Source organism: Protomyctophum bolini, assembly GCF_963924005.1.
Source record: "Protomyctophum bolini genome assembly, chromosome: 13".
Taxonomy (NCBI): Eukaryota; Metazoa; Chordata; class Actinopteri; order Myctophiformes; family Myctophidae; genus Protomyctophum; species Protomyctophum bolini.
Genome location: NC_137874.1, coordinates 10,978,881 through 11,003,231, shown reverse-complemented (window position 1 = coordinate 11,003,231; position 24,351 = coordinate 10,978,881). Strand labels below are relative to the sequence as shown.

Sequence of the window (24,351 nt, the reverse complement as noted above, 5' to 3'; positions counted from 1 at the left end):
ACCACTCCTTCATGTTGTGGTCGAGTATTGCGCATGCGCCCGACATTGGAATTACCGCACTGGCCAGAATAAGTTGTAGCCTATCTCGTCTGTCTGTCTTCACTAAAAAGAAAAAAGAAAAATCCCAAAATCACATCATCACAACAATGGCAGTGTTTAGAATAAGGAGAAGGAGCCGTCTGTTTGGCGTCTTCTGGTCCTTTCCTCTGATCGTGGCTGTGGCATGTGCACAAAGGTAAGTGGCTGCTATTCCACGCTCCTTTACTTTCTGTGTGTGTGATGTTATAGACACCGTGGACGTTACTTGGACATGTGGAGACCTGAGCAACGTTTCGCATTTAAGCATTGATGTTCCTCTTTTGATCTCTTTTGTTCCCCATGCAGTCCTCCCAGAGCAGCCAACGACCCGAGCAATATGTCTGTGGTGAAAGAAACGGTGGATAGACTGTTGAAAGGTTATGATATTCGATTGAGGCCAGATTTCGGAGGTAAACGAGCTCGTATTTTACCAACTCCTTAATTTGACGTTATGTCCTATTGTCAGCCGGCATACCACTAAGTATAGTAGCTTTTTGACGATAGTATAGGCTACATTTTCCACTCCGCTTCTTTAGGTAGGCTAATACACAGGACCTTTTTACACCTGATCGGGGACAGCTCGTTCCACATGTGCTAATAATGTAGCCTAATAAACACATTCGACACCATAATATAGGCTACTAGCACAATTAAACCATGCCTTGTGGATGAATGGTTAAAATAGAATAGCTCACTGTAGGATTTTACACGTTGTTGGACGATATACGAATTGGACTACAATGTGAGTCGCAGCTGCAACTGCTCTAGGCTAATTGTGAATTGAATTGTGTCCATTCGTGTAAAAATGTTGTTATAGTCGCGTATTATTTGTATCTGGTGGACATTTAACGAGATTATGTTTGAGTAGCCTACCAATTAGCCCATATGGGGATAACTTCTCATTATCCCCGACTATCGGCAGCTGCGTGCGCGACACTGCAAAAATGTATCCCGGCTAACAATAGTCATTTTATTTCACACGTATTACGAGTGTCATTGTCTTCAAATGAGTCGTGACACCGTGTTTGCTGACTATTAATTATATAATCTGTTGTTCTCGTTTTGGGTCGCTTCAGGTCCTCCTGTGGCTGTTGGAATGAATATAGACATATCAAGCATAGACATGGTATCGGAAGTCAATATGGTAAGTTGAGATCCTTGTTTTTATTACTTGACCAATCATTTATCCCACGACACTTGCTGTGCAGTGTGTCAGTGACAGTGTGCATAACCACACCGCGGGGGACACCTCCCCTTCCCCCAGCCCCATGGGAACACGGGATACCCCCTTCCACTGCTGGGTTGTCAAAATGTTTGGGCTATATGATTTAGTAGGCTACATGCAACTTTTGTATTGTTCTGACGCATGCAGATTATGATTGAAACCTCACAGATGAAAAGAGCCAGCCGTGCACGTATACGCTTTTCTATTGTCAAGGATCAGCCCGCTTCGTGATGCATGCTGCACCTGCTGCGAATTATAACCGTGTCAGATGATTGCTTTGAGAGTGAGCGTGTATAATGTGTGAGCATGTGTGGGCTTTTTATTGGGCTGTCTCATATAAAAAATGGGTGTCGTTATGCCATACGCTCAGCATGTATGGCCTGGAACGTTTCAAGCAGGTAACATTAGGATCAAGATTAATAAAATGTGTCCGTGGACCGTCTCCCTGTTCACATGTCGGCATACTATAACTTGAAACGTGTGATAGTGGCATGAGGAGATCAGGTTTTGCTTCATACAAGAGCACCCCCTAGTGATGGAGTTTAGGTACTGCGCCTTAGATTAGGTTAAAAATAACTTAACATTATATATAGCCTATATAGCCTATTTTTAAGGAAAGTCACTCCTCTTGACATTGGCATTAAAAAACAACCCAAGACCCAATGTTATGTATTGGGGGGATCATAAGATTCTGATGGAACCATTGTCAACTAAATTATTTCACAATTTCACAGATTTGTTTGTCTATTTATCACTTGGATGATGTTTATTGGAGTTGCACTCATCACGTTTTCAGTGGCTATAGTTTTTACAAACTGGTGATAGCTCTCTCTCTCTCTCTCTCTCTCTCTCTCTCTCTCTCTCTCTCTCTCTCTCTCTCTCTCTGTGTGTAATTCTAGCTGTGATGTGAGTCATGACGTGATGTCAGAGAGTGATTACACGCCAGAGTATTTCTGGCAGCAGTATACCCGAAGGCTGTTGTTCTCGTTGTTATCTTTGTGTTGAAGCAAAGCGTGTTGATGAGTGGCGAGATGAGAGGAGGATGAAGCAGTGGTGCATTTGCATGCATGTATATTTGCATTGACGTGTAGAAGGAGTTGCTGGAGAGTCTAAACACCTCAAGACACATGCACGAATGCACGCACGCACACTCGTGACCAAGCAACATGCAGTTGCATGCAAACTCGCACACATACTGTATACATACATTGATACACACACTGTACTCTTTCAGGACAACATGCACAGAGGGTCTCATGACCTGGCTGCACATTAATGTATTTATTGGGTGCTCTTTATGCATTCATATGGACTAAATCAGTGATTCTCAATATTTGTATGTTCTTTAAAAGACCCCCATGCAGTTTCATATGCATCCGGCCTAAAATGGACCTAAATTATTTGATTACGGATGGAACCAAATGGCCGCTTATGGGTCAACCTTGTTGGAGTGGGAGTAGTGTATGTGTTGGAGGGCATCCACGTGTGTGATGCAAAAGTGGCACGCCTTCACACTGTATAATGTGTGTGCACAAAGAATATGTCAATCTTAAAAGTTGTAGCATCTGAACTATTGGCCATCATACTTTAATGCTTACTTGCCCTTTATGCCTGGCTGGCTGGCAAGAGCAGCAAGGATCTCCACTCCTGTCTGTACTGAGCCAGCGTCGTTACAGAACCCCAGGTGTGATGCAGGGTCTTCAAGGGCCACTTCACCCCTTTTGCAACCACATCTTATTTTAGTGATGTTTGGCAGACAAGCATTTTCCTGTTTGTAGCAATCCAGTCAAACCCTATAGTCAAACACACAGACTGCATTATTTCTCTGGCCATAGAGTGCACATTTCTAATTGAGCTACTGTTATCTACTATTAACATGTGTGACTGGAGGCTCTTCCAGCTGTGAAATGTCCCTTTTCAGCTCTCCCTACTCTGTCCTACACTGAAGGGCATTCCGGGTGGGGACTCCCTCTTTCATTGGTGTTTCGCCTTGTTTGCGTCTAAACCCTAGCACTTAACTTCACTAAAACTATGCCTAAACCAAACCCTACAACTCTGTTCTCATAACACTATGCCTAACAGTATATGAACTCAGAGAGAATGTGCCTAAACCTAACCTCAATTCCACCACCTTTTCTCATAAGGTTGGTAGGCATGTGGTCCTGTTTACAGTACACAGGCTAAGAAGTTGTAGATTGGAGATATTATTTTGGTGTGAAATGTTGACAGGTTGTGGAGATTAGACGGGAACGCAGTTCTGGTACAGTCTCAGCATCATCAGCTCTGTTTTCATCTGGGTTACACTGTGTGTGTGTGTGTGTGTGTGTTGCAGCGTCTTTGATCTTCTCCTATGACTGTAATGTATTCACCTAATGGCAGCTGGTGTAGAGCATCTAGATCACTCTCCTGTCTTCTCTGGTCATTCTCCATATGGCTCCCTCTCTCTATGCCCCTTTAGTTTGGTGAAAAGATGGAGCCACCCTCTTCACTTCTTTGTGGATATACCCACGGAAGCTACGGGAGGGAGATGATGCAGGAGGTTCAGTCGATATAGCGGAATACTATTGACCATTATGGAGGAGTGCTAGGCCCCTACGGCTACCAGTAACATCACTGTGTGTGTCTGTGTGTGTGTGTGTGTGTGGACAGAGGCGTGCTTGCAATGTTACAGTTGCAAAGATGTTGTTGTTGTAGCGCCCTTGATGACTCGGCCAAAGAATAGGAACCCGAGATAGAGCAGTTAGGAGGACTGCTGCCGAAAAATAACTGCTCCCTGACCTCTGCTGAATGCTGTGTGCCAAACTGTTGTCAGGTTGAGGTGTCGGCGTCAATCAAGTTGCTTCGTAGCGTTTGTTTAGACCAGGGGTCTTCAATGTCTTTCAGGCCAAGGACCCTTTCGGTGAGAGAGAGCTGAAGCATGGACCCCCCTCCCCTATATAATGTATTCATATTAAATGTGTGTTTTCAGACATTTAATGACTTAAAAACCCCCAATCCTTTGTAAACTTGACCTTTGGGATGTTACTCGGTCCGCTCTTGGAGTAGGACTGGCTCTTGTGGCAAACCTCTTTGCCGCAAATAGCCGATTTACACGCATTGTGATCTTGTAGATCTGCTATGTGCTCTCGCACCCCAGAATAGTGATGCAAGGGTTCAAGTGGTAGCCCCCCTGCCCCGTTCAAGAATCTCAGAGGACCCACTAGAGGTCCTGGACCCCTGCTTTAAACCAATAGACTGCCGATAAGTTCCTCTGTTCCTACCTCTACATTGGTTGACAGGGCTCTAAAGTGACACTGATAACTTACAGTAAGTGTCATGAGCGACCAACCGGCAGTGTTTTCTTCAGGTGTCGAGTTGATAAGTGGCCTAAAGCTCTGCCTTCACAAACGGTGCTTATGTTTCTGCAGTGCAGACTAGCGGATCCTCACCCCGTTTCACCCCTACCCCTAAACCAAGTTTCAAACGAGGGAGGGCCGAGGGAGGCACCTGGGCACAGTGCGCAGTGAACGAACACAATGTGAATTATGTATAAATGTAAATGAGGTATGGTGTATGGAGCTCCAGGCCTCGGGGTTATTACCAGCTCCACTGAGTCATATGGCATACAGCAAGTTACAGATTACTTAGTGTATAGCGAAGCCCGGGAGCCCGGGTTCGGAGTGAGAAAACGCTGTCTGGGTTCGTTACGTACCCACGAAAGATCCTTCACTCCCGGGCGTCCAACTCCAAGGGGCTGGATAATGTATGACGCAGTCATGTTAGACGTACAGGGGTCAGGTCTAGCAGCAGTATTTGTCTTTTGTTTGAGAGTCCTGCCATTAGCACCCTGTCATGTGAAGAGATCATAATGGTGTTGGAGGGAAGGTCACGTACCTACTGAGGGTTCATAACGCATGACTCAGAGGTGGACATTCACTCAAGTACACACACACTGAATGCCAATGGCATGTCAGACATGCAACCCATTGGGAAGCTGGATAATGACGTAAACCCAATTTATTTATTTCACATTAAAAAAAAAAAGTTCTTCCTTTCTTTCAGATTAAATACTGTGCCAACAGTTTTTGTGACCCTGGCTAGAGGGGTATAAGGCACTGGGGGAAATGGGGCCCCAGGGGTCAATCAAACTCCTCAATGGACTCTTTTTCCTGAGGGTAGACAGAGGTCGAGAAGGTTTTGAGGTGGTGCTAAAGTGGTAATCTTGTGCACTAGTAGGTATATTGGCTGGGGTGATATACTATGGTGGTGTTTTATAGGGAACTGAATGTTCGGTGTACGTGACTGTTTAAATCAAGGGTGCGGGCACAACTCTTTGCTATTACTGAGCGGTCTGGAAAAGTTACTTTACACTCTATAAGAGAATACCAGCACTCATGGAACTGTCCTTTTTAAGGCACGTTTGAGGGGTGCAAGCCTCTCCTATGTCCAGCTTTGAGGGTTTATAAGTAAACACAAATGTGTATAAACACAGACACAAAAGTGACGGACTCAAATTGTGATTGGCCAAGATGAGATGTTGTGCTGTATGACGTGTGATGATAAGAGCGCCCCTCGCTTCACATGGGTGTGATTTTAATACATACATTTGAGTTGGCTTAGTATACTGCGGAGAAGACGTTTCAGCATCAAGCTTTCATCAGCATCATTTATATATTGTGTGAACTGTGAACCATTATTTTTTTTCTGAATATGAATCCCATAATGATAGAGCAGAAATGGAAGAACTTGAACAGTAAGGAAGCCTCCGTAGTCACACATGTACTGTACCCCCCCCCCACACACACACACACACACACACACACACACACACACACACACACACACACACACACACACACACACACACACACACACACACAACCATAAACCCTAATTTCTCGCTCGTCTCCAGTCATGTTTCGTCACAAGCTTGGTAATGTGAAGTTAGCCCCCGGTTAAGTGGCTGTTCAAGTTATGTAACGTCTATCTACAGTGCGGGTCCGGGGGTTGGGGAGGTTCGTGGAGGTGGGGGGTGGATTGTGGTATGGAGAATACAGGAAGGAAACCAGCCTAGTCTAAGAATAGGAACGGTGATCTAGCACTGGTCTGCTCGAGCGACTGCGTAAACAACTGCTTAAGACAACTAGTCTCAGTTCGAGAGAGAAGGTGCTGCCACACTTACTAAAGAGCCGTGGACGTTATCGGCTGTACGCAGCTTATTTTCCTGGTTTTTAGACAGCTGGTGGATGGAAATTAAGCTCCACCTCCGTGGCTGACTGCCGCGGAGGAGAGCGTTTCCGGGAATCTGTCCGTCGCGGCAGTCAGCCGCGGAGGTGGAGCTTCTTTTCCATCCACCAGCTGTCTAAAAACTCGGAAAATAAGCTACGGACAGCTTCTTCTGTCCACGGCTGTCGGCCGTTTTCCGCTCAGGTGTGGAAACACTGAGAGAGATCCAATTCAGCATTTTTGTCACTCCCTCTATCCTAATGTTCACTGTTACACATTTTGTTCATCTTTGCTGCCAACTGGCCGTGTGAAATGGTATGAATTAATAGCCTTGTAAGTAATCCTAGCATATCATAAGAGACTTGTAGCATCGCCAGTGAGTCGTCTGTAACCCACACGTGCACAGATGGCCGGTGGTTATATGTGGCACGGGAGTACACCCATGTATTTCGGGTCAATGGACCATATCGTCCCTCATGATATGGGGGCATGTGCCATGGGTGTGGTGTCATATGTGTCAAGGTGACCATCCAGATTTGGTCCATTATATTACATCCAACCAGAAAGTCCCCAACCTAGCCTTCATCGCTTGGCAGAGAGAATACTGTGTATGCTGATGACGAATGAACCTCCCATGGCCATCGTGACGCAAATGTCTCGGTTCAGATGCAAAATTCTCATGGATTTTGTCGTCACGCATTTGTATTTATAGAACAGTCTCGGTGCCCCCTTTACACGTAAATGTGAGCCCAGTTTCACTCTTGCACCTTTTAGATTTTAACCCATTTTGGGTGGTTTGGTGTTTTAACTAAGCATTATGTTATACTTTAGCTATTGAGAAATAGCAGATCTACAAGCTTGTAGGTCTGCTATTTTTGAAAAATCGTGAAAATGCGGCGCAAATCTTTGAATATAATTTTCTTTCAGAAGACTTTATTTTATTTGGACGCCAGGCCTAAATGGGTTAACATCCCAGCTACCCCTCTCTCTCTCTCTCTCTCTCTCTCTCTCTCTTTCTCTCTCCCACCTGAGGAACTTTGCGGCCTGGCAACCTGCTGGGCTTATCAACCCATTTCTCTCGGAAAGGAGAAAGAAGTCCACGCGCAACAGAAGCTGTATACATTACATGTAGCCGGGTCATACATCATTCAGAGAGAGAATGTAGCAAGCCCTTCAGAGGGCCTCCGGAGGGAAAGTCACAAGGGATGTGTGGAGGGAGGGATATTGGGAGCGAGAGAGAAATGGATGGATTGTGTGCGGGTGGGGGGGGGGGGGGGAGGGAGTGTGCGTAAACAGCAACAAGCCCACCTCCATCTTGCATTATTCATTGCTGGTTTGTTTAGATACATGGGTCTCCATGCAGAGCCATGGTAATCCATTTAGATAACACTGATGTGCCTTGTAAAAGCAGAAAGACTACGGGCTGTTCTTTTGTTGTTGTTGTTGTTGTTTTCATATTGATAAAGATACTTTATGTCATTAATTATGATGGTGTTTTAGATGGGTGTTCATTAGCACACCGTTGAAAGTAAAGGATGATGGCGGGCAGTGGTTGTAAAGCACTGCACAACTGTGTGCTGCATTCATCCATGCGCGCATGCGCGGCACACACAGGTTTGCGTCCTATACCCAGTTCTAAGCCCGGGTCTCTCGCACGAGTGCTGAACTTTTCTTTTTTTCACCCAGTGTCAATTATCTAATGTAATCCTGGGCACTACATTCCCTCAGCCAACCTGGGGAGAGCAATGGACTGACCTCATTCATCCTTCAACGCATGAGGAGTACAAGTGCTTCTTTTCACCCGACAGGGGGGGGAGTTTCCCTGGTTGGACGTTCCTTCCAACCAGGTCCTTTCCAGGCCAGGGGGATAATGAAACCATAATGGACCCTTATAGGTCCATTTGGTTTGGTTACAATCTCAAGAGTTACATTATTGTTAAACATCTGCATTACTTAATTTACAAGAAGTCTATACACAATTAAATAATTTGAAATAATTGTTATTTTGATCGTTTGCCTGTTATCTCTCCTACTGTATAATGGTACCAACATCAATACAGCATGGAATTGTGGATAAAGGATTAGTGCATGTTTTTTTTTGTGAAGGTACCTACCCTCATGAACATGAATTTAGAGCCAATTTAAAAGCAGTTGAGGTGCAATGTAAGTTGGAACTAAGTGCAGACAAATGACTTTGTTTGATTTATGGCTCTATATAGTTAACGTGAGTCATAAAATCAGACAGACATCGAGTCATTGGCGTTTTAAATTAACACCATAAACAACAGTTGTACAATATAAGCCTAATAAAAAGTCAGTAGTTCATTGTGGACGTGCAAGTTACAACCACTTCTGCAGAAAACTATGGCATTGCATTTATTGCACGTTGCATGCTCAGTCATTTCCCTCTCTGTTAATGTACCACACTTTGGAGGTTTGTAATTGTCTCTTCGCCTTTACACTCACTGTCTCGCTTAGCTTCGCGTAGCCACTAGCCAGCCTTCATCTGCCTTTGTAATGCATATAGCACGCAGTGATATTAGCATCGCTATACGCTCGCTCCGGTCACAGAGCCATTCTGGACATTCACAGTGGGCGTATATCCTCCCTGATCCCACTCACTCGTGTTGGTGGGGTGACGTCACCAGTGCATGCACAGACAGTCACACACCAGGTGTGATTCCATTAAGCCTTTGCGAAAATAGGAAGCGTATGTTCAGTAAGAACTGCGCAGTGTCTCTTGTTTCCATCCACTGATTATTCGACTCACAGGATCAATAAGTTCATGGAATAAGCAGTAGGTGGCACTATTTTGCCAGTAAAGTGAGCCATACCGGTATATGACATACATTTTTCTTTTTGATGTTCTTTTCGGATCGGACTGTCTGGTTGGCAATTGGCTCCTATAGGAATTTAATTAACTATTAAACTATAGGCCTATAGCTGGTAAGACTAGAATCACTAGATTGTAGCCTAAATAACTGACTTTCTATTTAAGGGACATTTAACTATAAGCCGAACGCTTTAATAAATAATAGCCTAAACATGTTCTTCTCCCCGACAGCCTGCTGCTCCTCGCAGGTCACACAACACACACAGAAACAGATACACATGCATGTTGTATAGCCACCCTATAGCTTACTGTTGCCTGGTTTGTGCTACTTACCACGGTACAGAACTGATTCAACGCATCTCATCCGCTGTGATATTGTAGGCTTTAGGCTACATGAATGTTATCTGCGCCACGTGCGACAAAAGCAATCCAAGTTGCAGGCTATAATATATTCGGGGCGCATGATGTAGCCTACGTCGGGACTCGATTGGAGCATAGCATTTCATTGGGGTGTGTGTGTGTGTGTGTGTGGTGTTCGTCCCTATATTAAAGTGTGGGTTTTTTTCCCCCGACAGCCAGCCACCCCCTGCTGCCTCGCAATAAACACACACGTAGGCTACAGACTGTTGCTTGATATGCGCTTCTTAATATTTACCACAGTACATTTTTTAGAAGTTCAGAACTGATCTATAAGCTGACAACGCGTCTCATCGGGCACTTGGTCTTGTACATCGTATTGTTACCTGCACGACGCCAACGTGCGACGAAAGGTAATCCATATGCAGGCTTGAACTTGTAACTTGAACGTTCGTAGTTTCATCACGGTTGCTTGCAATGCCAGGCAATAGGCCTACCCGTTTAAAAGCATCCTTATAGTTGGTGGTGATACATTCTCTATGGGCGTTATAGCGTATTTTAGTAGTCTCCCCTCGTCCGTTCCGAGGTGTTTTGGAGAATTATATTCATCTAACTTCCATGATCAAACAATCTTCTTTTCCAACTGTTCAAAAGCAACATAATGCGAGTTCAATGCTTTCTAATTAGAAATCTTTTCCGCAAGTGTTTCCATGCCCCATTTGCGCATTTCACTTTTCATTTGCGCATTTCACATTTCAGCTGCGCCCCCTGTGTCACATACATCTGTCTTATATGTTTTTAATATGAATTTGAAGGTTTTCAGAAAACCATAGGTTAGGTTTTAGGAGGCGTTTTTAGAATCGGCCTCAGGTCTAAATGGGTTAATATCATTTAAAGTAAAGGCCTGGAACCGTGCAGGAGTTGGCTTTTCGGAATATAAAAAGATGTGAGAGGTTGCACTGATGCTGCTGCCTGGGGCCCATTTAGCTAAGTGATATTCTTTTTTTCCCCCCCACTATAAGGGACATTTCTTAAATTGATACCATAACTTTTTGTGGCCCAGAGGGACCCCTCTCGTCTCTCCGGATCCCATATTGTTTAACTCTCGCTGTTCGTGGTCTGAACATTATATGGAGATGATGCTCTTTCCGCTGATCCCGAATCGGCGTGGTGCTTCACTGCACTCAGTGGTTAATTGAAAAGTTTCTTCCTTTGGGGAGTCAACTCTTTGCTTTCTAATGGAACAGCGCAGGCAGCCTGCTGACCCTTCATATTAAGAACATTGTGCACAACAGCGGGAATAATATGATACGCTGGTTATGAATAAGTCATTTTGGCACAACAACACTGGCCTAAATGGTCCTTGCGCATTTATTTAGTTTTTTGAAATGGACCATTTACGAGTGCAACACTGCGGACCGGCAATGTGATCTAATGCCTGTGGCCGCTGGGCCTCAAAGTACCTTACAATTTCAAGAACCCCCATAACCCTGAGAGTGTATTATTACACTGTCAGTCTTACAGACCCTTAGAGGTACATCTAGACCCCCCCCCCCCCTTAGAACACAGAGGGTCTCTGTGGACCCCTTGAGAACCACTGTGTTCAGCTATTTCTCAGTATGAGCATTCAAGCGCTTAAGGCTAAAGTACTTTGTGGATCTACAAGCTCACAGCACGTTGCATTGCAAAACATTGTGAGCTTGTAGATCTGTTTTTGGATCATTTCTTTCTTCTCCTTTGGCATTTCTATTTGTGTGCCAATAATAATTATAATAAAGAGCAACATTGTTTTGGCAAGTGTCTGACAGTTGTTTTTCAAAGATACGCATTTTAATGTAATAATGAAAATCCTCTATAATGAAATCCTCCGAATAAGAGACGCCAGATTGAAAGTGGTTAAAACCTTTGGAGATTACGGTAGATGTACCGTAATAAGGTTTACATCTACCGTGCGTTGCAGCTTTGAAGAAGACATATCTTTGATTTCCCTGAACAGTGAAACACTACTGCAATTACGCCCCTTTTCCACTTAACCCAGTTAAACCGGGAAAGCATCTCATTTTAGATTTCTGCTTTGGCTGCCTATTCAAAAGTACAATTTGTGTGTGAAATACAGAAGCCATTTTGTAGACTCAGCCTCAGGTCCTAACGGGTTAAACCTTCAATGGTCAAGCACCAGGACATCAGGGTGGTATTTCTAGCCACCACATTACTCTCGCACACTTTAACTGTGACATTGTAATTAGTGTGAAGTATGTGTGGGAGCAGAATCCCTCATGTCTTTAACACCCGTGGCTCTCTCCGTTCACACCGGGGGCTCTTCTGCCAGGACTGTAATTACCGACTTGACTTGCAATGGCCATGAGCAGCCACTTGTCCACCCTGCTCTGAAGAGGACCCCTGTCAAAGTTCATTAGAGTCAGAGCGTGTTGCAAGGGCCCCTGTGAGGTCCAGTGTGCCCCTGTGCCATGACTGGTATTACACTGTATCACAATGTACAACCAGTGGCCTATGTAGAATAAGGAGAGGACAGCCTGTCCAAATCCATTTCTGCCTGCCCAAAATCCATACACTGAGAAAAAAAGATGACAAACACCAGACCTGAGAACTATTAGTGGCCAGCGGACTGAGAGCGCGACCCTCCAATCACCCGTTGGAAGGCAAATGCATGGCTTTCAGCCTTTGTAGCCTGCTCGTCTGGCAGGTATATCTCTTTGAAAACCTTTAGTGCTTCTGGGGAGGGTGGGGGAATTACATTTTGCCTGCCCAAAATGTAATTCCTGGAAACGCTATTGTGTACAACGCAATCAAGTGGTGTTTATCTGCTTATTTACAGTATATTACCCCACCCATAATTGGGTATAGAGCTCGTTGATTTTTGAGGGGCGCTAGCCCCTCCTTTGTCCAACTTTGAGTCTGTGTGAACACAAACATTGAAGACAAAAGTGAGCACGCAAATTGTGATTGGCCAGAATGAGATGACGTATGATAAGAGTGCCCCTCACTTCACACGGGTGTAATTTTTTATATAGAACACCTTGTTGATCAGGCTTATCAAGCTGGGTTCTGTATCGAGCCCACTATCAAGCATTTTCTATTGTATTCTATTGTGGAAAGATGGGAGACAACAATACATTCTGAACAGAACTACAGTAGTATCTTTTACTATTTCAATTACAGTAATATTCTAACAGACGGAAGGCAATTGACGAATAATATTGACACTTAACTGGTTAATGTGTGTAATGTATAACGTCACTTTGAAAGCGTAATGTTGTTTACCCGGGCAGCACTGATTGGCAGGTATCAATACAGTTTTAGACCAACATGTCTGTGCCAGCATGCGTGATTAGATTTATTTCTTCATCACCTCTTGTCTTGCTTGTTTAAACATGACGCCATGGGCTGCTATGCTCGTTAACAGGTTTGATATGTCCAAAGCGTATTGATACCGGGCAGCCTACTCATAATGGCTACTAGCGTGTGTGGTCTGATGCTATGCTACTGCCTGGGGGCCTGTTTTGCTAAGTGATATCCTTTTTCACTGTAAAGGAATTGTTGGGCTGTTTAACACAAGTTTAACCATTTGCCACTAGCTTCCAAGTGAATTAATTCTTGCAGAAGCCATCGAAATGCACCTGTATGCTGTACGGCCAGAATGGATGCATTTTAATAACTACTTAAACCTGGAGCAGAATAGTGTAGTTAAATCCAGGTGTCTTATTCTTAATGGGAACATGAGCAGAGCACAGCATAAAGATCACTGCCGATACCCACGGGCCAGACTGCAATCAAAAACTCATAAGCTGCCAGGGCTGTAATGTCTGGGTGAATGTTGAATGAGGCTTTAGACCCCATCATAACTCTTCTATTAGCAGGTAGCCTGGGATCTGGAACACATTGTCCATACAGCATAAAATTCCTATTTGTTCCTTGGATGATCTTTTACAATTACATTTCCCTCCAAGTTCCACAGCGATTTAGAGGTCATCTCCCAGTATGACTTTTCTCTGCCTTTGTTTATAATAACTTTGCGAATGACTTGCCTTTCTCATACACTCGTTTAAAAATATTTTAATAGCAGGCTAGTTTATAATTGATTGGTTTGCGTATATAAAAGAGTATTCTGAAAGAAAAAAAAAAGTTGGTCACAAAATAAGCCAGAGACTTGTTTCCATTGTGGTTCATAAACATTCGAACGTCTAGAGATAAACGACAGCAAAAGAAACAATAAAAATAAAATAAAAGAGTATTCTGAAACGGTTAGTTCCAATACTTGATTATTCTGATTTTTGATTTTTTTATTCTGATTATGCCACGGTAAATCTCACAATAATCCACACCTTCAATCACTTTATATCATTCCCAGCTGCGTTACATTGATCCCTCAGCTCTATAGCTGAACTGGGGAAGGGGAGCACTTGATTGCCTTACAAACAATGCGTCTAAGCACCGCCCACGCTCATATGACTGTGAATGTGTGGCTCCGGGCGGCCTCGTAAAAACAGCAAGCGCCTCCTATTCCCCCGTCTTAGTAAAATCAAGGAAGTGTGGCTCGCAAAAAGGCGCAAAGTGTAGCTACTTTTGTGAATTGGCAATCGCTTTGAGGTTAATATTGCTATATGTTTGTAACCGTTTTAGAAAAGCAACAAGCCACTCGAGGTCCCAGCTTACTGGATATTTTCTAATGGCTGAACGGGTCGGAGCCACGCCGCTACGTGTTGTGTCTTACTACGCCTCTCGGCCATTATGTGATTATAAAATACCCGGTAACCTGAGACCTGTTGTGGCTTATTGCTTTATTATACCTTTTATGTTTTCAATTTTGTAAAAAGGAGTTATTGAGGAGCATTACGTGGCTCAGGCATAGGTTCTAGAGGCTGATGAACTAGTCGCACAAACCTAGTTACCAGATCATCAGATGGGCTACATCATACTATATGTCAAACTCGAGGCCCGTGGGCCAAATCAGGCCTGTGAATTTAATTATCTTAGGCCTGCGGCCCGGGATAATATTTAGTTACTACTAGAACTCGTCCGCTTGTATATTGCATGCACCACCATAATAGTACAAGTATGTTAGGAGGAAAAGCATCAGGGAAACGGGTTAGGGCTCCATAAAAAAGTAAAAAAGCATTTATTAAAAATAAATGAAAAAAGTAATAAAAAAAAACCTGGACATAAAACCTTCACACCAGTGGCCTTGCTAGAGGCTGACCGGATAGTGTTTTATTCCCCATTGTTGCGGCCCTCACTTTCATGACTTTTACACTATTCTATAATGCAAAGAACTGTCAATCCAACAGATATTGCATAACTGGGTGGGGCAAGCATTTCCAACTTAATCTTTCCAGATTTGCATCGTCTGAGTAGGCTGGTGCCGCCTGTCTAGTAGTAGTAGTAGTAGTAATACTAATAATATGCATGCATGCATGCACGCACGTACAGTATACTGAACAAACACACACACACACGATTAATCAACCATTTCCTTGTGGCTTAACTGGTCTGTACATTAACCAGAAAAAGACCCAGGTGATGTGCATCAACACCCCAACAGCACCATCAACACCATCGATGGAGAGACATTGGAATGTGTTGAAGACTTCACATACCAATTGGAAGCCTCATAAGCAGAGAAAGTGGAATGCAAAAATACATCAAGACAAAAACAAAGCAAGTGGTGCTTTCAGGCAAGAGGAGAGAAATGAAAGAGGACATATGAGAAAGGTTGACGTCTTCCATATAGCTACTTACGCAAAATCTGCAACATATTCTGGCCAAATAAAATCTCAAATGACGAACTTTATAAGAAGACGGGCAGCCTGCATGTGTCCCTTGAGATATAGAGACGCAGGTTAACACATTCCGTGCGTTATAGCCTATAATATCACAAGCCACGGTCACTGCCGATTTGTTTAATTACCTTTTGGAGCATAAGCCGACGTATTTGCGCCTTTGATCCATGAATAAATAGTCAACACGAGGAGAACTTCATCTGCCTGCGTCGATACATCTCTCTGCCTGTTTGTTTTTAAGAACTCCACTCCTTCTTTGTTTGTTATTTGAAGGTAGAACTGTTGTTTTGGTGCTTAACATACCACAAGGGTTTTAACATTACCGATTTGGAGCTGGGGCGCGGACGTATTTAATCCGTCTTCCTAATGAATGGTCTAGCCATACATCCCAGCATGCATCATAGACGTTATCCTTGACAGAGGCGCTAAAGATGTCGCTTATACGTCATTATTAATTATGGGAACCCTATTCATCGCGAAATTAGTGAATGTTAGAAAATGTCACGGGTAGGCAGACATGTCATGGGTTCCCCCAGGTTAAAGCAGTGCACTAGTTAGGCCCTCTGACTTGCTGTATGCCAGTGACAGTGAGTGATGAGTTGGATGTTTTCTCCCTCCAGCTGCAGGCCTATAAGCATCAGGGCACAACATCTTGTTTGCTTGTCAACAGGCCACGCATGGGGAATTGACAACATATTGCCGTGGCGCCGTTAGCTCATTGCCGCACGATAATCCCCACACCTGTCCTGCTCTCCCAAACTACACTGTCGCCGTCTCTCGCACACGCTCATTCGCGCGCATGCACACACACACACACACACACACGTGCACGGCACGTCTTTCAAGCCTGACTTCATTGGGCAATAAAGACGAGCAAGGCTTATTGCCGTCAATACCCACAGATACACACACACACACACACGCACGCACGTCTGCGTGCACGCACATACACACATACGTACGTACACACACTGTTCTGTTATGATTTGAAGGCGGTGGGGATTACATTGATTCTCAAATCAAAATGGCTTAATCGTTGGTGCGTGCCGTTTCATGAGGTCCCCGGCTCTGCTCTGTTCTCCACTCCCCTCACTTCACTGATCTGTATTTTCATTACAATCGGCAAGAAAGTAAAGTAATATAAAGTTTAGATTAGCTAGTGGTACTCTCAAGTGTTAGCGGCCCACCGATCTGACCACTGAACTTGAACTTAACGTATAATAATACTTAATAGGCACACATTTGTGCTTGCTAAAGGCAATGTTTTATGCCTTGCCTAGGCCGTGACGGCTGGCGTAGACGTCTGGGCACCGATAGGCTGCTAATCCAGCCCGTCAGCGTGTCGTGGGTTTAAATCCCCATCCCGACGACCTTTGCTGCATGTCATTCCCCATCTCTCTCTCTCCATTTCCTGTCGGCCTACTGCAATCTCCCAATAAAGGCAAAAAGGCCAAATCGAATAAATAAATAATTTCAGGTTGAACATCGATGAACCATGACTGTGCGCCAACCAATAGGACAGCGGTGAACACACTTATAGCAGCCATTTCACTTGTAGTTCACTTGTAGTGAGCCAAAACGCCATCGCAAGTCAAATGGCACCAGAACATGGGCATTCTGTCTGTGCTCCCCACTGCCCTACAAGACATCATGGGAAATGGAATGTATCTGACGGATCAGCCTGAGATTCTGCACGGTGGACAGAGATGTATGTGACCATATATATATATATATATATATATATATATATATATATATAGCTAGCTTCAGATATCCTGCAGTGCTTAGTTCCTTCCCTTGAGAGAAGGACGTTAAGGGTGCAGAGGCAGTGGGGCTGAGTTGTAAGGAGCGTCGGCTTCTACATCAGCACAGCCGCTGAAAGTCAGATTCCCACAGAAATTCCCACCCCATTAATTATTCAGCTTTCCACTGGCAGCCAGGGGGAGCGTACTCAAGGAAATGAAGAGCGAAGAAAAATGGATGAGAGTAAGTTAACCGGAGTGGCGTTGAGAAATAGTTATTTTCCGTGCACAGAAGTTCTCACTCGCTGCTTTTCAGAGCCGCGGAAGCTGTGTGTGTGTGTGGTTGGTTTGCGCGTGCATGGATATGTGTGTGCAACTGTGCATGTACCGTTTCACTATTTATGTGCACAAGAATGTGACGAACACTGATGCACAATGACTCTAGAAGTTTTTCCATGTCTGCCACACATGCCTGTGGGATTGCTGAACCACAAGTGGATGTTTTAGACTAGAGGCGGTAGAAGTTGGTGTCGGCAAAGAACCAAGTACAGGAAGTGGTGCACGCCGAATATAGAAAAGCCTTCCTTGTTACGGCGTGTCAGGAGAATGGGACCCAGGAGCCGACAACCGGAGGCAGAGCACGTTCAATGTATTAAATAAACAACAGGTGGGACAAGGCTTACAGCGTGATGAAGCAGGCAGGGGTCAAAGTTGCAGCTAGACAGTGTGTGCAAAGTAGTCTTAACGCCTCTGTCCCTGTTTTGAGCGTGTCATTCTAGGCCAAGATTTTCACGAATGTTACGATGCGACAGGATTACAACTTTATTGTCGGCTTGCACTGACATTCGTTTTTGCGTCCATTACGTCACCGTTCAAGATACAGACAAGACAGACAAAATACATTACAAAAAGCTACGTTGCAGGACACGAATCACAGAAACGGACGGGAACAAGAACATAATTATCCTCTGGTTTACCGAGTTTGGTTTAAAAGCAGAACAGACTGGTGTACAAAAGAGTTATTTAGATCTCTTTGTGTGTGTGTGTGTGTGTGTGTGTGTGTGTGTGTGTGTGTGTGTTACCCCCAAATCTGTGGGGGCAGGCCATAGTCCTGGGCGACCGGCTAGACATTGTGGCAAGGAGAGCCCGGCAGACTAGAACTACAAGAGCCTCCTTTAGCCTAGTCATAGTCATAGCTGAATGGACAGAGTGGCTGCCGGGAAACAGAAGGTCCCTGCCTGCATGGTTCACACCCCAGCTATGTGTCGAAGTGTCCTTAAGCAAGTCCCTTAACCACTTAAACCCTCTATACTTGGTGAAACAGACCTCTCTTGGTCTGCTCTTCTTTTTACACCAAATATATTCGCCAGAAAATTGCAGATCTACAAGCTCACGTTGTGATGTGTTGCAAAGCTTGTAGATCGGCTATTCCTGGTGACTGTTCCACAGAATAGGGGGCGCTATAGGGTTCAAGTGGTTACATACTACCCCCTAACTGCTCCCTTGAGCTTTCCACGGACGACACCCATGGTGGGGAACAAAGTGAATGGTCACTACCATACCGCTGGACTATGATTTTCCCCTGGTGATTAATGCACTAGATTTGGTGAAGAGGCAGTGAGACGAGCCGCTGCTCGGTCAAACTCAATTACTTATTTTCCTTTTGGAAGAGTTGTTGCTCTGCTGGGTCCGGAGAATAGTACCCAGGTGCAGACAACCAGAGTCAGAATGAGTTCAAACTGTGTAAAAAAGATAATAAGGTTGGGAGCAGGCTTATACAAAGTGGTGAAGCAGGGGTCACACCATAGGTAACGAATACGAACAGGCAAAGTATATAGTCCAAAGAATTAAGGCAAAAATCTAAATTCCAATGTGATGTAAAAGTCATATACAGAATCTAAATATTATCATAAACTGTTTATTTTGAGAAAGCGGCTTTGACATTATCCCATTTAGACCGTAGTGGAACGTGTGGAAACGTCATAGCTAATCCAACCGATGGATTGCGCGGACGTGTACACGCGACCTATAGCGCATTGTCATTGATATCAAAAAAGAGAAAAATCTTCAGATATATTTTTTCTTTTTTTGGGGGGTTGGCCTCTCCTTCTGCACCATACTCCTTGCTGTTCGCGCGTGCGTGCTGCCGTTCACTTCCCTGTTTACGGATCAGAAAGAAAGGCTCCTATCTCCTAATCTAGGGAGCTCTCTGTGGTTTTCACCAGATGGATATACTAAGCTCTTCATTTCTGACTTCAACATGCCTCCCGTTCAAAATATGAACGCGAGGGATTATCCAGCGACTTTATCGTAATCCTAGCGAGGTAATAAGCAAGCAACGTTATGCCTACCGGGTTTTTGTACGGAACGGAAGGGGGGGGGGCTTTCAGAGTAAAAGCTGCCATATCTGCGTGGCACCCCGAGCTGCTATTTTGAAAGAAATCCCGGCGCTGATTGCATTAAGATCATAGCCAATTACTTTACCGAAATGTCTGCGACACCAAACGTGTGGTAACATAACCCCAATCTGGCAACGGGTGAGTTTAAAGGGTTTACTTTGGACGTATGGAAGCAAGCTGAAGAGGGGATTGGAGACGCTTGAATAGATGGGTGGGGTACTGCAGTCCTGATGAAGCCAGGAGGAATAGGTGGGGACTGAGGGTGATGTGGATGGAATGTGGGAGTGAGCAGAGGGGACCGACACAGAGAGAGAGAGAGAGACAGACCATGGCCTTTCGAAAGTCGTTCTCCCTCTGTCCTGCAGATGAGCAGGGTAGCTATATTGCGTTGGATGAAAAGGTCAAAATACACAATATCCCTGTTCCGCATAGACACTTAGGCTTACAGTATACCGGCTACAAGTTGTGCATATTTGCAAATGGTTGTATACCACTGTGCATAGTGTCAGACCACAGTCACCACACGCAACGGAAATGGTGAAATGCCTGCTATCCTGTTTCCCTACGCTAGTGAAGGTAGTCATATTTGGTGTTATTGAATGGTCAGTATACTGTAGCTCTAGAATGGAGAGGATTAGTCTATAACATTGTGTGTGTGTGTGTGTGTGTGTGTGTGTGTGTGTGTGTGTGTGTGTGTGTGTGTGTGTGTGTGTGTGTGTGTGTGTGTGTGTGTGTGTGTGTGTGTGCATGTATTGTGTATTGCCAGAGAGTATGCTTCATCGCACCAGAGGAGTGGATATGTGAATAAGGGCTTCAGCTCATTATTTACCCACAGCTCTCTCTTTAGATATGATGCATGCTGTTGCATGTTGCAAACCCTGAATCCTGTCCTATCTTGAATGTCCTCTCAATCAGAAAATGTACCAGATTGTATCGGATGGGATGGGAATAAAGCCGATAAGTGAATACAGAGCTTGTAGGTCTGCTATTTTTGAAAATAGGATTTTTTTTTTTTTAATTTTGAGGTCAGGGCTGAATGGGTTAAGTCGAAATATGTCCTGTAAGAAGGCATGGCAATTATCACAAAACCACTCGTAACAGACACGATGCAGATTATTTTTATTTCCTCCATCCAAATCGACTCTCTGATCATGTTTTGGCTAACGATGTGTCATTGTGTCATTTCTGTTGGCCTGTTTCTATTTGCATCTTTTCATGAAAAGACTTTGTATATGTGGCAAAAAATATAATATTCACTTTGTGTCTGGTGTAACTTTGCACACACTTTAAAATGGCACTGCACCACTCCCTGTGGGGGTGTGTCGATTTTTGAAGTCGGTGGAGTGAAGGTTTAAGTCATGTGTATTTCAGACGTACAGAGACATGGTGCATTTATATATGATACTAGAGCGGTGTCCATGTTGTGATGTCGGAACAGGCCAGATCCATAAATGGAGATATCAGGTCCAGAGCCCGGGCAGAGGCTTTTGTGCTGGTTCTGGACAACAGGATATGCATGTGTCCCTTTTCTGCCCATATATGGAGTTCTTTGTCAGGCATGCCAAATGAGGCTTTTGTGCAGAGTACCTGTTCCGTCCGTCTTTTTTGCCCATATATGGAGATTTTTGTATCTGTCTCTCTGCGTCCCTTTATTCCTATATGGAGTTCTGTGTCAGGCATGCTCCAAATATGGAGTGTAGTGATGTCGGAACAGGCTTATGAGTATGCTCATCTACAAACTCCACAACATGTGAGGTTTGGTGGAACGGAATGGAGTGAGGCAGTTATAAAGCCTCGTTATAGGGCCGGAACAAAGCCCTGAGAGCAACCGTGGACAAAACCTCCATCTGATTGTTCAGTGACATGTGACCACTCTCTCCCCTTTTAAACGGAAGATTGACCCATTTAGTCACCGTGTTCCACTTGTGCACAGCTCTATCCCCACCCAGCATGCTGTGTGCTTTCACTTCACACGGGAAAGTATGGCAGCATGAGAGTATTTGTGTACCCAGTGTGTCAGGCCTGGTATGTAGGTGTTTTATCCAGCGTGCCGTGGGGGGAGAGGTTTGGAAGTGTCATCATAACGACTCCTAACAGTAGTTGTACATACTGACACGTACTGTAGGCTGGTAGTACATTTTATTTTATTATACATGCTGCCCATGTCCAATATAATAGATTTGCTTTTCATCTTTGTTTGGAAGAGTGACTCTTAGGCTGCATATAGCTGTGTAAATGCCCTCTTGTCCGTATCTATGCTTGCACTTTCCGTTTGCTACTGACCAGTAGTGTGTCATGCTGAAAGGCGCGCTAGAAGCAAGATGGATTGAATCACTTCTTACAATAACACGGCTCCAGCATTATCCTTGTACGTCTTTGCCACATGCAACCACCACACACACACACACACACACACACACACACACACACCGCCGCAATCACACCTCCCTAAAGCACCCCTGTGTCTATTATAGGTCACTCCAACTGAGAAAGGATATTGCTTCTTCTCAGGTGTCCTTGCTCAAGGATGAATGTGGGCCATCAAATCTGGACTACACACACACACACACACACACACATGCATGTACACCACAAACAAACACGACTGTATGTCACACATGCACATACATACACGCACCAGATTTTGTAGGTTAAGATGCTTCTTTGTCTTGTTGATAACTTATTTTCTACACACACTAACCTGGCATCGATCCACACATGTCTATATATGGTGCCGTTTCAGTGTTGACAACGTGGAGATGTAGCTTGTGCTTCTCGGTACGCTGTCAGAATAGCAATCAGCTAGTTCCTCACTTCTCCCGTCCTCCATAATGCATGAGGCGAGGGACTCACTTTCCACCGTGTGTGTGTGTGTGTGTGTGTGTGTGTGTTTGTGTGTTGGCAGCAGCGGGAGGCAGAGGCCTGGCAGAATAGTCTTTAGAAACACACACCCACACGTGCTCACACATACAGCCCAGTAGACAAAGTCTCACAATGACTTGCAGTACACGCACAGACAAACGGTAACGACAACATCAAACTGTGGATCAGAGGAGCATTAAGTGGAACACCCTCGCACAACATGCAAGAGGTGAAATGGACACTCCCTGTATCCTTGGACAGATGACCCCCTCTTCTCGATCTTCCTTTCTCTCCATCTCTACCCACTCTCCTCTCCTCTCCGGGGACTGAGAAAGGGACTGCAAGATGCTCCACTCGACTCTAATAAATTGCGTGTAGTCAGTTAACTGCACAGCTGCCAACTGGCAGACTATGGACTTCTGCCTTTGGGAGCTAAAAAAGAGTGCCTTCCTAAATTTGATTCACCTTCATTGGGGAGACTCGCTAGAGAGAGTGTGTGTGTGTGGGGGGGTAAAGATAAAGTAAACAAGCAAGAGTGTCCTCTATTGCACTCCGTCACCGTTGCCATGTTGTAAACAAAGCAAATGGTCTGAAGGGGCATCAGATATAGTAGTCAGATTATTTTTGTTGTTGTTTTAGAGACACACCCTTCTAGTTACTCAAAAGAACAGCAACAAGCTCACACTGTTAGGTATCATGCCACGCACGGACGGACGGACACACATGCACGCACGCACACACACGGACACATGATAGAGTCCAATAGGTACATATACTGTACACAGTAGCAGAGGGGATCACTTTCCTTATTCACTAATTTCAGAGAGAGAGAGAGAGAGAGAGCGACCCCGTGTCATTTTCAGAGTTTGTGAGAGAGAAAGGTAAGAGGAAGTGGAGACAAAAAAAACAACAGGCACAGCGAGGAAGAGAAAGACCGAGTGAGCAAATGGTGGACACTGCTTTAGGATTCACTGTCACTCCTCAAGGTCGGTGCACTATAGAAATCATTTAAAGAGACATGCAGTTTGTCCCGTTCCCCCGTGCTTCTCTGAAAGCTTCAATCGCACCACGCTCTCATTTTAAATAGAAATCGTGACCTGCTTACAGCTGTGAAAATGCCACGTTAAACGTTTCTCACCTTTCCAACCAAAGTTAACGTCGCATGTATACATAACACAGATGCTATATTCAAATCCAATCTCTCGGCGTGCCCCTTCAGAATCCATCCAGCGCCTCGGGGATCGCGATACTTCGAAATTAACCTGCCACATTCTACCGCTGCAATCTTAGTGTTGGTTTGAACAGTTCACGCTCACCCCGGAATGTGTTTCTCTAACTTGGCCTTGGGATACCAGTTTGGTCACATACATGAACTCAATTAAAGTTGTTTGTGTTTTATCTGTATATTTTCATCTTGCTTTCAAGTCGCAAAGAAGTGGCATGAGATGCTCTGTAATCGATCTCTACTGTCCAACAGAAACGTGTGTGTGTGTGTGTGTGTGTGTGTGTGTGTGTGTGTGTGTGTGTGTGTGTGTGAGAACACACTACAGTACAGGGTAACATACAATAGCATATGTTTATAGTTTGTTGTTGCTGTCATTGTTATTATCATTACTTTTGATGTTTTCTATGCTGTATACTGGTATAGCCACTGTTACTTTGTAAAAAGTAACACAAAGACAGAATATCTCTTTAAGGACACTCTCTCTCTCATGTTTATACATTTTGTAATGCCCTGAGCTCACTAGGCTTTTCCTTTTAGTATGGACGGTAAACGTATGCCTTTTCTGGAGCACCCGGCCTTGATCCACTGTTAGTCTGTCATTGTCCTTTCAATCACCGCCTCTTTTCT

The 24,351-nt window shown here is 44.4% G+C and overlaps 1 protein-coding gene across 2 annotated transcripts in view; it reads left to right on the top strand.

The window, feature by feature from the left end:
* Window positions 1-122: 122 nt before the first annotated feature.
* gabrb2b (gamma-aminobutyric acid type A receptor subunit beta2b) overlaps window positions 123-24,351 on the top strand; it is a gene marked incomplete at both ends in the record, with an annotated part of 76,048 nt that continues 51,819 nt past the window's right edge. Inside the window, 3 exons of one of the 2 annotated variants that reach the window (XM_080780859.1) lie at window positions 123-235; window positions 385-488; window positions 1,155-1,222. In XM_080780859.1, coding sequence (XP_080636985.1) covers window positions 147-235; window positions 385-488; window positions 1,155-1,222 — 261 coding nt within the window. The remainder of the gene's footprint in view (window positions 236-384; window positions 489-1,154; window positions 1,223-24,351) is intronic. The other variant, XM_080780860.1, reaches the window with a different exon arrangement.